The 13149-nt window shown below is 51.1% G+C and overlaps 1 protein-coding gene across 3 annotated transcripts in view; it reads right to left on the bottom strand.

Moving 5' to 3' along the window:
• ACVR1 (activin A receptor type 1) overlaps positions 1-13149 on the bottom strand; it is a 65940-nt gene that overhangs the window by 18264 nt on the left and 34527 nt on the right. For all 3 annotated transcript variants that reach the window (XM_027695838.1, XM_027695836.1, XM_027695837.1), the window contains exon 2: positions 200-273. In XM_027695838.1, the coding sequence (XP_027551639.1) occupies positions 200-251 (52 nt within the window). In that variant the 5' untranslated portion in view covers positions 252-273. The remainder of the gene's footprint in view (positions 1-199; positions 274-13149) is intronic.

The following is a 13149-nucleotide window of genomic DNA, read 5'->3' as shown; positions in this document are numbered from 1 at the left end:
TGGGGCAGGGGCTGTGAGCCCACCATGGGGCTGTGGGGCAGGGGCTGTGGGGCAGGGGCTGTGGGCCCACCATGGGGCTGTGGGCTCACCACAGGAGCAGGGGTTGTGGGGCAGGGGCTGTGAACCACCACAGGAGCAGGGCCAGAGCCCAGCCCCAGCTCCCCCAGCAGCCCTGGCTCCGAGCACACAGGACACTGACCTTGCCAGCTCGGGGACGGGAACGCCATCACCATCAGCACGGGGAGAATCATAACTCCATCGGCCACCCCGGAGCTGCAGAAAGAGAGGAGAGAGCTCTGAACACTTCCACTGCTGTCTGAAAATGCAACCACCCCAAAATCAGTGTTTAGCAGTGTCCTTCATCCGTATCTTACACAAGACACAGCACAACCCAAAGCTGACTGATCTCGTTTTTACTGTGTCTTGTTTCCCCAAGTAATTTCCTTCATTTATAAAATTCATACATTTGCTGCCATTTCTTTTTAGAATTAGAAACATCACATGCAACTACACTGCAGATACAGCAGCTTGCTGGTAGGGAAACACGAGCCCTCCCAGTACCAGCAGGAATGTAATATAGAAGATACGTTCTCTGAACCAGGTATTATAAAATTAAGTTATTGTGAAAACAAAAGGTGGTCTGTAAAACTGTAATATCTGGGCTTTGAGGGGAAACAGAAAAGAACTCTGCCAGAAAACTTGGAATGGCTTCTGTTAACCAGCAAAAACCAGTGCTGGATGGTGAGAAAAACAGTGAGATGTATTTAAAGGAGATGCTCCTCCCTGAAGAGTAATTTCCCAGTTTAAGCTGCTTCTCCAAGGGTTTTCCTTTCAATGGCCCAGCTCCATTTCCCTGCTGCTGGAAACAGGTAACTACACCCTGTGCAACAGCTCAGGCTGTTTGCAGTGTACAGCACAGGCTCACAGTCCCTCTAAAATAGGAGATAAAGGAGTGAATTTGCCTGTGTATTTCCAATCCTTGCCACAATACTTAGTCCTTACAGGAAAATAACACCTCCCCTTTCTACTGTGAAAGAAGGATTATTTAACAGGCTTCTGAAAAGAAACTCTTCTGCAGTTCCTTAAACTGTGCATTTAAACAACCACCATGCCCAAGGAGTTGAGATGAACTGCAGTCAAGGCTCATGGATTTAACCAGCAGACAGGGCTGGGGACTGGGAAGGGCTCATCTGTCCTCTGCTGCTCAGCTCCTGCAGAGACTCTGGCCTAACCACACGCCACAAAATTCCAGTGAAAAGCAGCAGCAAGCAGTCTGTGCAAACCAAAGTCCCTCTCCTTGAGGGAGGCACTGAGGCATTCCCATGCTCCTTATGTGCAGGTATTTGTCTTCATTTCTCAGATCTAACTCCAGCGAAGCAGATGAAAATTGAAAATAAATCTGATATTGCCGTTTTCCTTTCGGATCTCTTCTGCTGTGCCTTTTCAAATCATTAGCAGGCTGCTTAAGTGCTTGGTGATGAAAGCCAAGCCATTACTTCTGCATTTATTTCCTGACATGGATTTGTTTTGCCGATTATGAGAAACATTTCAGTAATGGCTTCGTCATCAGTTAAAATGACCACACATTTCTGACCCCAGGTATCAAGGCAGTGCTCAGCCCCTCAGTCTGGACACCGGGAACACTCTGCCAGTTCCATGTACCTATCTGCTGTCTCTTCAAGCAGTTTGACTTCCAGAAAAAAAGATAAATAAATAAATATACACAAGGATATTTGTACACACAAGCCCCAGCCCTGTGTTTCTCAGAGGGAGGAGGAGGAGAGAAATCCAACCTGCACCCCCCAAAGAGGCAAACAAACCAAACCAGACTTCTAACAGTTTCTATGCATTTCACAGCATGCACTGTCCTCCCAAAGAAAAAAGCCAAGTATTCCAGTTTAAACCCTGCTTCTATGAAACTTAGTTCCTGTAGCCATTCATTTTCCCCAAAGCCTCACAGAATATCTTGTCTGCTGTTGCTGAGAAGTGCTGTGCAGACTTAGAGCAGCCTGTAACACACACCCCCTGCGTGTCCTCAGCACCAACCCAACCCCTGGCCCTGCCCCTGCAGCCCAGCTCGGCTCTGGGGCTCTTGGCAGGCAGCTCACACCCCGACTGGGGCTGCTGGGCTGGCACTGCAGGAGGGAAGGAGCTGGGAAGGAGCCTCTGACCTTTGCAAAATGCTGATTTTTCTTCAAAAATTATGTGAGAGCATGAGTTCAAAACTCCTGTTCCCATTGCTTAAAAAGAATTACTTCTTCAAATCAATGAATGCACATACATAAGCACCACAGTCTGGTTGCAGTGACACCAGCCAGCACGTCCCTTCCAGCTGCTGCTTGTTCAGAGAGAAAGAAACACACGTTTTAATGTAAGGAACAAACCATTCTTTAATAAATCCCCATAGCAAGCTGCCATGGATCTAGAGATCCACGAGATATCCAGTTACTGTCTGGTGTTTGAATTTACGAGAACTTTTTCCCAAGGGAAGGCTTGGGATTTAATCCAGACAAATAAAGAGGGACTAAAGCAAAAACGTGCAGAATTTATTTTCCTTTCCAAACGCGTGGATCTTCGCCGTACCCTACAGAACAGCGGCAGCAGCCACTAGAGGGCATTGGGAACCCGGGCAGGGATCCCAGAGCTCCAAATAGGGATCCAGGGATCCCAGGGCTCCCTGACACACAACGATGCAAGGATCCCAGCACTCCCTGACACGCTCCATGCACAGGGATGCCGGGATCCCAGGCATCCAGGTGCTCTGTGCCACACTCCATACCAACAGAGGCAGGGATCCCAGCACTCCCTGACACGCTCCATGCACAGGGATGCCGGGATCCCAGGCATCCAGGTGCTCTGTGCCACACTCCACACCAACAGAGGCAGGGATCCCAGCACTCCCTGCCATGCTCCATCCACAGGGATGCCGGGATCTCAGGCATCCAGGTGCTCTGTGCCTCAGGGATCCCAGCACCCCATGCCATGCTCCATACACACCAATACTGGATGCTATATGGCAGAGCTGGAGGCAGGACACAGTGCCTGAGCTTCAGCCACCTGCAGGACAAGGAAGAGATCCTGGCTCCTGGGCAGGCCAGCATCTGCTCCTCTGAATTCCAAAGGAGGAATCATTTAACCTTGGGAAGCCCAAGAGAACATTACACCAGTCCTAAGGCAGATGTAACGCCTGGGAGGACACCCAATGTGACACAGTCACACAACTGCTTCATGTACCAGAATCTAGAGAATTCTTATGGTTCCTATTCATACAGTCCCAACACTGAGAACCCATCCCAAAACCCAAGGCCTCTTCCACTTCCACAGCCAATATCACTCTCTTTTCTTCCTCAGAAAACTGTTTGTCTCCTGCCAAACCATTCCTGTGCAACCCAAAGTAATGCAGGTGAAAGAGACCGTAAGCGGGACAGTCGGGATGGCTGCAAGAACCACAGGGCAGAGAAGAACCAGGAGTTCAGAGGACCCAGAACACCACAGGGACCCCGGCACAGGCTGTTGGGAAATGGCCTTTAGTCCCCAGTGCCACGACCCTGACTCGGAGCACAGACCCCGACACCGGGCACAGACCGCGCCAGACGGAGCGACCCAATTAGTGCAGACACTCGAGGCTGTGTGTCATCTCCATAGGACACAGACATGGGAACACCAACCATGAGAGCAGCTCAGACTTCCCAGATGAGATCAGAAGCACCCAGATATCGCTGACAGTCCCCGTGGCCACCCGCCAAGAGCCCAAGGGCTGCACATATTTTGCATGTACCTCACCAGATTCCTATCAAAAGAAAACATCCATAACACTGGATAGCAGTTCTGCCATCCACAACAGCCACACACGAGCTGAATTCACCAACAGCTGTGTCTTTAGAAGGAGAAATGTGCATTTAAAAGCAATAATTCACAGCTTGCTCTTTGACTGAAGCTCAGACAAAGGAGCTGCCAGCCCCCAAGCAGCCCCACAAAGGCATTCCTTGCCTCGGAGAGCTGCAACCTTGGGCAGCCCTTTCTTAAGGTCTGAACTTGGTTGCCAGAATGCAGAAGATGGAAGCCAGCCACCAACCCCATTTGGCAGCCACCTGCAAGCGCACCAGGCACACGTCCATGTACTGCAGCTCCAAAAATGTGCCAAAGTGCCACCCAGAAAGGCCGAGTGCCCTGGATTAAAGTGACCACAAACACAGAGAGAGTCAAGCTTGGGATACTGGTTCTCCTGCACTCCTCATGTACAAAGCAAAATCATACCACTGCTGAGCAAGAATAAAACAACCAAACTACACAATGTAAAGTGTCCTGGAAGTTTCTCCTGATGAGGTCAGTAGCTCTGACATGCTCCTGGAAGAGCCAATCCCTTGGTTCTTAAAAGACAAGGAAGAGGCAGCAGAGCATGAGTGTCACTTTTAAAAATAACCCCCTGTTCTTTCTCCCTCCTGGCACATGCAAGCATGGATCCATGTACTGCTCGTGCTGCCAGCCCACAGCTGACACACCAACTGCAGGAATGGCCTGGCACGGGACAACACACGAGTGACACTCGCAGTGGCAGGGTGGGGGGACAGACACACAGCAACACAGAAGGACAACACAACCGCTTATCCATGAGAGAAAAAAGTCTTCCCTAGGCAAAGGAATGAGTCAGAAGCAGCACCAGCCCCTTCCTGAGCAGGGTGGGGAAGGCCAGATCACACACAGCCTCTCCTTTAACAGAGGGAAGGGCAGAGGCTCTCATGCAACCCCTGGAGAACCAGCAGAGCAGCTGAAGGCCCAGGACGCACAAAAAGAGACCAAAAGCACTGCCAGCTTCCCCTTGCAGGGCAGCTGGGGAGCAGGGGCACTCCTGACCTTGTACGTGGGCTGAGGCCAATGGTCCATTCAACCACAAGTGTCAAGTCCCACACTTGGGTCACAACTACCCCAGGCATCGCTCCAGGCTGGGGCAGAGGGGCTGGAAAGCTGCCAGTGGGAGAAGCTCTGGGGGTGCTGGTTGACAGCAGCTGAACATGAGCCAGGTGTGCCCAGGTGGGCAAGAGGCCAGTGGCACCTGGTCAGTACTGGCCACAGGCCCAGGGCAGTGCCCATCCCTGGGGCAAGAAGGACATGGAGGGGCTGGAGCGTGTGCAGGGAAGGGAACGGAGCTGGGAAGGGGCTGGAGCAGCAGGAGGGGCTGAGGGAGCTGGGGGGGCTCAGCCTGGAGAAAAGGAGGCTCAGGGGGGACCTTCTGGCTCTGCAACTCCCTGATGGGAGAGGGGAGCCGGGGCGAAGTCAGGCTGTGCTCCCAGGGAACGAGGGACAGGACAAGAAGAAATAGCCTCAAGTTATTCCAGGTTGGATATTGGGAAAATTTCTTCACAGAAGGTGTTGTCCAGCCTTGGCACAGGCTGCCCAGGGCCTGGAGTCCCCATCCCTGGAAGGATTTGAAAGTCATGTGGATGTAGTACTTGGGGACATGGGTTAGTGGCCTTGGCAGTGCTGGGGGAATGGTTGGACTTGATGGTCTTTTCCAACTCAAACCATCCAGTGATTCCACGTGGGCAGCAGAACTCCTCTGTGGCTGCAGGACACAGGAGACAGAAGGCCCTTGCGCTGGTGCAGAAGCTGGGGCTGTGTGCAGGTATTGCATCAGTACCAGTGTCTGAGGCAACCCCTGGCAGAGCAAGGATGGAGCAAGCACAGACACTCTCATATTGATCTGAAAACCCCAATACATACTGCAACTTCCTGGTGCCTTTGAAGCCACATGTGTATCTTTCCACATCATTTGTTGCCCTGTGGGTAAATAAATGCAGCAGGAGGCAGCCATCAAGGATTAGCACTGCCCCGTGGACCAGCTTTCCCCTGCAGAGTCTGCACACAGCAACATCCCTCAAAGCCCCTCTCTCACCCAGTCACTGTCCACGGCTCAGCGACCACGTCAGCGCTGGGAGCACCTGGGAATGAGGTGTGCAATTCCACACGTGCAGAGAGCCAGCACACACGGTTTGGTGTGTACAGCAAACGACAGGCTGGGGTTGGCAGGTCCGTGAGCTATCCTGGGGACACTCAGGCGTGCAGGTTTCACCTCACACTGCAGGTTTCACCTCACACAACGTGCCCGAGGCACGCGCAGGAACCTGCTCCAGACGCTGAGATACACAGGAATCATTGTGGCTTCACACATATTTCACACTTTAGTGTGCTACACAGGTTTCCTTGCTGCCCAGGTATTCTGACATGGCACACAGACAGCTCCCACCAGAGGGGGAACACCACATTCCAGAGCTGCCAGGAAAAGGGCTCCAGTGCACGGCTTCCAAGCTCCTCGGATGCTTTCACTCTTAGACACAACTCAGAGCTGCAGCCAATGTTGGGCACCACTCTGCCAAGGCCATTCCAACTGCCCACAGAGCAGGGACAATCCCCATCAACATCTGGGGACTTCATCTGTGCTGGGGCCTTGGGCCCAGGAGGCAAGTGGAGCACCCCTGCACATCCAGCTGCCAGACACGGCACGTTTCCCCCTGGAAGGGTTCGCTCTCCAAATTCAGTGCCCTGCCAGATCTCAGCACAAAACTGCCAGAGAAGATACAAATGTCATCAAAACAGGACACCTGGATTTAACCAGCAGCTGTGAATAAGACCCAAACACAAATATTTTCAACTGACAGATTATCAGGAATTGCCTGTAAAAGCTGCTCCTGAATACTTCAGGTAAAAAAATTAAAGTAACTACACCACCTCAAAATGCACCCACCACCAGCACCTTCCTTTGAACTTACTCAGAGCCTACCTCTCCCAGCTTGGCCTGCTTTCCTCCAGCCAGCATTACAGTGTTTATTACAGATGTTATCTGCGCAGTGTGTGAGGAGGAAGCTCAGGGAGGAACACACACTCACAGCTTGCAGGGGTTTTGGGATTCCAATCACACACTGCTCCTATTGCATCCTGGTCTGTCCTGACAGGGGGGAAAAACAAGGAGTATGGGCAGGAGCACTGAGCCCCACTCCCATGTGGGCAGCAAGGGCACACTCTGGCACAGCACCAGTCCGTGTTACTGGGATGTGGTTCCACAGCCCCTCTGCACCAGTGGAAGGCACAGCAGTGCCCGACTGCCCCCCCAGGCACAGCCCCAGCTCGCTGCCATCACCCTGAGCAGGGCCCTGTCCCCCAGCACCACCACCCACAGTGAAAATGCCCCGTCAGCCCCCCAGGGGGACCGGCAGGACAGACAGCAGGGGCTGCATCACCCCCTGCTCCCCAGAGCAATGACACTCCCCTGGAGAACTGCACTGTGATCTCAGGGAAAACCCAAGACAGCTGAAGTCACGGCCTACACGAGACCACTGACTGCTAACCTAAGAGCAACACTTTCAAATAAACTTGCCTGTTTGAAGTTTCTGTGGAATACTTCAGCCAACACAAACCAAACATTTCAAAAACAAATCTTTATCTTCAGTATCACCACCAAAAGTCTTAGTTTTTCCTCAAAGAAGCTCTTTTTTTCCCCTGGTTTTCCCCTCTTTTCTGCACCCTGGGTTTCAGAGAAGTCAAGGTCTGATGATGTGCACAGCTTTAGAGACCATCTCTCACTGTGGCAAGCCCTGCTGCAAGATAACTATCATCTAGTTCCTACAAATGCATTCATTAAAGAGTCTCCCTACAGTCTCACTGTATTTTCACACCTGTAGGGACCCAGAGAGCTGCAAATGCTTTTTATTCACAGTTCCTGACGCTATCAGGGGGATCACCCAGAGCTCTGTGAGTGAGGTGGAGGAGCTGCTGGAGCCCCCTCAGCCACAGGACCGCCCAGGTGACCCCTCATCTGTGTCAGTATTTCACCTCACTGAGGACTCTCATTTGCACATCAATAATCCCAGCTGGGTTTTGCCTGCCTGGGTAAATCTGAACCTCCACAGTCATTTTCACAGGGTCATCACCACCAGAATACTCTAGTTATGCCCCTTAGCCCAAGCACCCTACCCTGAATGCAGCTTGGGGTATTCTGATAAAAATTAGCCAAAACATTTTTTAAAATCTGTTTCATTGCAGAATACAACAACAGCAGAACAACAGCAAACACAGCTACAAGGCTGTAAATACTATAAATATACATGTAGATTTCTGTCTTTATATATATATATATACATAAAAATCTGCAAACCTGAGCAGGACAGGAGCACTAGAGGTGCAGAGAACACCACACCACGGCAGGGCACCGAGGAGAGACAGGGCTCAGGAGAGCCTGGCTTCACACTTCCACTCACTGCTCAGGGATTAGAGCAGCATTCTTCAGGAGTGATGGGCTGCTACAAAGTTGGAAAGGTTAAGGGACACAGAAAAGTCAGGTGTTCGTTCTGCATGCCACTGACAGCTTAACTGCTCCCACCCTCAGCCAAAGAAAATTAACCAATATTTTTAGAACAATCGGACTGAGAACAGCAGTTCCTGACCCTCCACAGTCACGAGTCACCCAACAGCCTTTCCTCACAGCAGAATCTTTCATTAACTACTACTGTGGAGTCCAAAAAGCTGAATACAAGTAGCAATCCCAAGGAAGAGGAAACACCCTGCCACACGAGAAAGTCAAATTCTTCAGAGATTATGTTAGACCATCACAGAATTTCAGCAGTATTGTTCTAAAGTTTGGTCTTGCCTGTTTGGACAGGCCAGAGCCACATTATTCTGCTCTTAAATCCAAGGGACAAACAAACCCAGGTTCTGTTACAGCCACGGTGGTCCACAGCCTCCCGTCCTCCACTGGCACCAGGAAACAGGACACTCCAGAGCAGGCTGTCTGCAGGCTCTGTACAAGCCTCAGGATTCCAGAAACAGCAGATGGGCAGTCAGCACTAAGAGGAAGGCCAGCTGAGGCCTTTCTCCAACCTAGAACCCTCTGAGGGTATTTCTGTTCTTCCCACACCGGCAACATTAACCTCAGAGTGCTGCAGTTCCCACCACAGCTTTGCTCTGATCTCTCCCTCCACCACGATCCTCTCCCTTGCTCTGCTCCAGGTCCCTCCAGGCACCCTGCAAGTTGTCCCCCTTCCTCACCTGAGGCTTCCTAAGGCTCCACAACAGGTCTCTGTTCTGCTCACCCGGGACACTGATCCAGCCCACATCCCAGCCTGCATGCTAAAACAGCTCCAGATCTTTCCAAATCACTCTGTCCTGGCATTTCTTAGTTGCTGTTTTAGCAGTGTCTAAACCCCTCAGGCAAAGGGGTCACATCACCCTGTGTCCCCCGGTACTGGAGCTCCCCTGTCAGGGTCCCAACCAGTGCCCATCACTGCCCTGCACCACTCAGTCAAATCATCAGGCACCTTGGCACCTCTACCAATGCCAAATTTAACCCAATTACACACAATTCTGACACTTCTTTCCAGAGTTGTTTCAAGTGCTCCCTTTCCACCTATTTAGCTGCATGCTTTCAAACTCACAAATCTCACATGGCCTTGCCAAACCTGACTGCACTTGCAGATCTCCAGAAAACCATTCCATAGATTCAGCCAGACTTTTGATTTAATTGCTGCCACAGATGCCAGAAGCAGCCAATCTCATCCCTATTTAACACTAAATTCCCGTGGCTGACCTCGCACACACTGAGCTGAGAGTGAAGCACGAGACCAGCTAAAGTTCTCTTTGCTCCACACAAACTGCCCAAGAGCAACACACCCATCATCAGATAGAAACAGGGCCACACTCCTGTGATTAAAGTGAGCTCATGACATACATCCACTGGCCATTTCCAAGGTTCACCATCTCCACATGCGGGTCCAGCCATGACTGTTCACGTCACACACAGAAGACAGTGAGCCAAAGACAACCTCACCAACTGCTCCTGAAAAAAGGAAGTGCCCAAATACGCTTTGGGCCAACAGCTCTCCTTGCTCCTGGGCAGCAATGGAGCAAGGGACCATTCCAACAGGACACAGCACCTGTTCACACAGAGCAGGTGACCACATCACTTTTTGGGAAGTATTCGGCATGAAGCCATTTTCCTCTGAGAGGAGAACATACAAGTTAAAGGAGTGACTGCACTTCCCACAAATAAAAAATAACAAACACAAACTGCTCCTACAAAAGGGCAAAAAGCGCTGTCAAAGGCACAAGAAAATAAATTTTGGATATGCTGCACAGTCACTGCCATCAGCCTGCCAGCCAGATGTGCTGATGGAGAGGTGCAGTGGTCAGCACACACAGGTCTGCAGCTCCCTGTCACTGCTCAGTGGAAAGGGAAAGCCAGGCTGCTCAGCAAGGCCAGATCTGTCTCCACAGGAACCTGTCACGTTTTCAGCCCTCTCCAGGACACAAGACAGACTCTTCTGAGTTACATGCTGCAAAGGTTTCCACTCAAAGAAAAGCAGCACCAAAACCCAAGGCCAGGTTCTCACCACCGTGGCTCCAATTGTGAGCGCTCTGAAGTCAGCAGGAACACAGCTGCAGAGAGAAAGCAGGAGTGCCATGTCTGCCTCTGAGCGTTCAATCAGGCCAGGAATCATCCTAACTTCAGCTGGACCAGACACTAAGGAAACCACAATAAAATGGACTGAGGCATCCAAAATTATTCTCAGAATACAGGCCAGACTGGGCATGAAAACATCTGGGCTTGGCTTGAGTCATGAACCACATGAGCAAGACACCCCAGTGCTGCCTGCAGGCAGCCGAGCAGGAATGTGCACGGCACAAAGGTAGGCAGCAGCAGTCTCCTACACCCAGATTCCCTCTCTGCATCTTCCTCCAGCAAACAGGCCACAGCCCCTTTACTCTGAAGCGTCTGCCACAGCCCAGTCCAGTGGGATTCCTAAGGATGGTGTTTCTGGGGCGTCAGGCAACGTGTACAGACCACAGCTGGTCAGGCAGCTGCTCCAGGCAGGGACCCCCAGCTCTGGGGCAAAAACAAGGCACAAAGGGTTAAACCATTCCAATCCTGGCCTGTGCTCACACCCCTGTCCATCAGGCCAGCACTGTACACACTCCAAGGATCCCTTACCCTGCTACACCAACACACCCCAGGCTCCCCTCCCACCCAGTCCCTTGTTCCAAAAACCTGCACAAACTGACGGGGACACATTTATCACAACTCCAAACAGAGAACAGACAAGGTTTCAGACACCACAGGGGCTGCAGCAGCTTGGCTCCACTGTCCCTCAGATGAGGGGGTGTCAGCACTACTCACTTTTAGCTTTCCAGTCTCAAGGCAAGTGAACTGAGCATTCTCACCACAACTGCTCAGCACGGCCACAAAGCCTGAAGGACACAGGCCTGGGGACAGGCCACTGACCAGAAACTGCTACTGCCTAGACCCAACAATGGAGAAAGGAGAAAAGAAAAGATTAAGGAGGAAATCAGCAGAACTGCAGCAATTATTTAAAAATAAACTGCTCATACATTTTAGAAATAAGCCTGACAGGAGGAACAGGTCCTGAAAGAGACACAGGTCATGGCATATTTATGTATTTAATATAGCATGGAAAACGGATAGACTATTATACATACAACCTATGGACTAGCCCAGGAAGTTCCATTCCTGGACACCACTGTATCCTAACAATTGTTTCAACCCTCTTACTTCAGAAAGGATTGAGCCTGGTCCCTTCAGTGGAAGTGCTACCACATATGGCTCCAAGCTGCCCAGAAGAGGCTGAGAACTCAACACCCCTGTTTCAGGATGGAGCACATTTGGGACACACCAGGAACAGAGCTTGCAGCTCAGCCTCCTCCAGAAGAAATCCAGCACACAACATGCCCAAACTGCTCTGCAGCTCTCAACAAACAGAGCTCACCGGGGGGATGAGCTTCAAACACCCCACTAGTGCTCCAGGACAGAACCCCAATGTGGGTTAGAGCCACAGAGCCATCTGACCCCAAAAGCATGTTGGACCAACAGCCCTTCCCCAGAGCTCTGCAGCTCCCAGAGTCAGCTACCAAGGGCAAGCAGGACTCCAAGAGGTGTGTTGGGGGGAGAATGAACATTTAACTCAAACCTGGGGGTTTGCACAGCCCAGCAGCCCCCCTGCTCCCCAGGCAGTCAGTGCTCAGTGTCCCATCCATGCTCCAGCAGCTGCAGCTCCCACAGCTGGCACCAGGCACTGCCAGTCCAGAGCTGCTGCTCCAGGGACATGGCCCTGCTCCATTGGCTCTGCAGCAGCACTACACCATTAATGAAGGTTTTATCTCTCCCTCTTCCTGTCAGCTCAGACCCAGACAGGCTGACTCTGTCAACATTAAGAATGCTTATTTTTCCCCCATTCACTATCTCCAAGCCAAAACAACATCTGGAACTTCAGCTTGCTATACAAAGAGAGACAGATTAAAACTGGAAAAAGCTACACATCAGCTTCCCAAGCTTTACATGTTTCTGCTTTTATCCAAACTTCCCACATGTGCCTTCCAAAACAGCTCCGCTGGGAGAAAAACCGAGTCCTTCGTACAGACTCCCAAACACAATGTAAGGCCCCTTCCTTATAAATACACTTCAAAATAACCTCAAAAAGGATTATCAGAAAAATAACACCAGCAAAACCGATAGGAAAGTGAGAATTTACCATCACTTCTTACACAAAAGAGAGGTGACATATCAGTGACCTAGAAAAGGAAATTAAACAAAGAATATTACTGGTGTGTGTTACTTGATAAAGTAATGGAAAAAAAACCTGGCGCCATTTCAGGCTACATAAAGGTCCCACTTTAACAGACAGCTGTCTCCAGTGTCATTTAAGTGTGCTTTTTGCTTAGATCATGGTCAATGAATCATGAAAATCAATACAGAAGGAAAACATAAAACCACGCTGCAGACAGGCTCAGCAGTGGAGCATGTACCAACTAGCACCAGCCTTGGCTGGAGAAAGCCGTGCCAAATAAACACAGACTAGTTATTCCAACAACATTTATTTAACTCTTAGTAGTTAATTAACAGAAGTCATGACTACTGGTTATTTTCTAACCAGCCATCCCACTGCAGTTACGCACTCCAGGCTCACCACCAAAGCTCTCCCTCCTCTCCCCCGCGTGTGCCGCCTCTGCCCCGGCACTCCCGGCCTCACCCACAGCTGGCCTGCAGCCCAGCACAGCTCCCACTGGGAGCACAGTGGAGCTGGGCACCATCCTCACCCACAGCTGGGCACCATCCTCACCCACAGCTGGAGCTGGGCACCATCCTCA

This window comes from Neopelma chrysocephalum, unplaced genomic scaffold (genome assembly GCF_003984885.1).
Source record: "Neopelma chrysocephalum unplaced genomic scaffold, ASM398488v2 Primary Assembly neopelma1_103b, whole genome shotgun sequence".
Lineage (NCBI taxonomy): Eukaryota > Metazoa > Chordata > Aves > Passeriformes > Pipridae > Neopelma > Neopelma chrysocephalum.
Note: the sequence above shows the minus strand (reverse complement) of the source record. Positions and strands in the feature narration are given on the sequence as shown.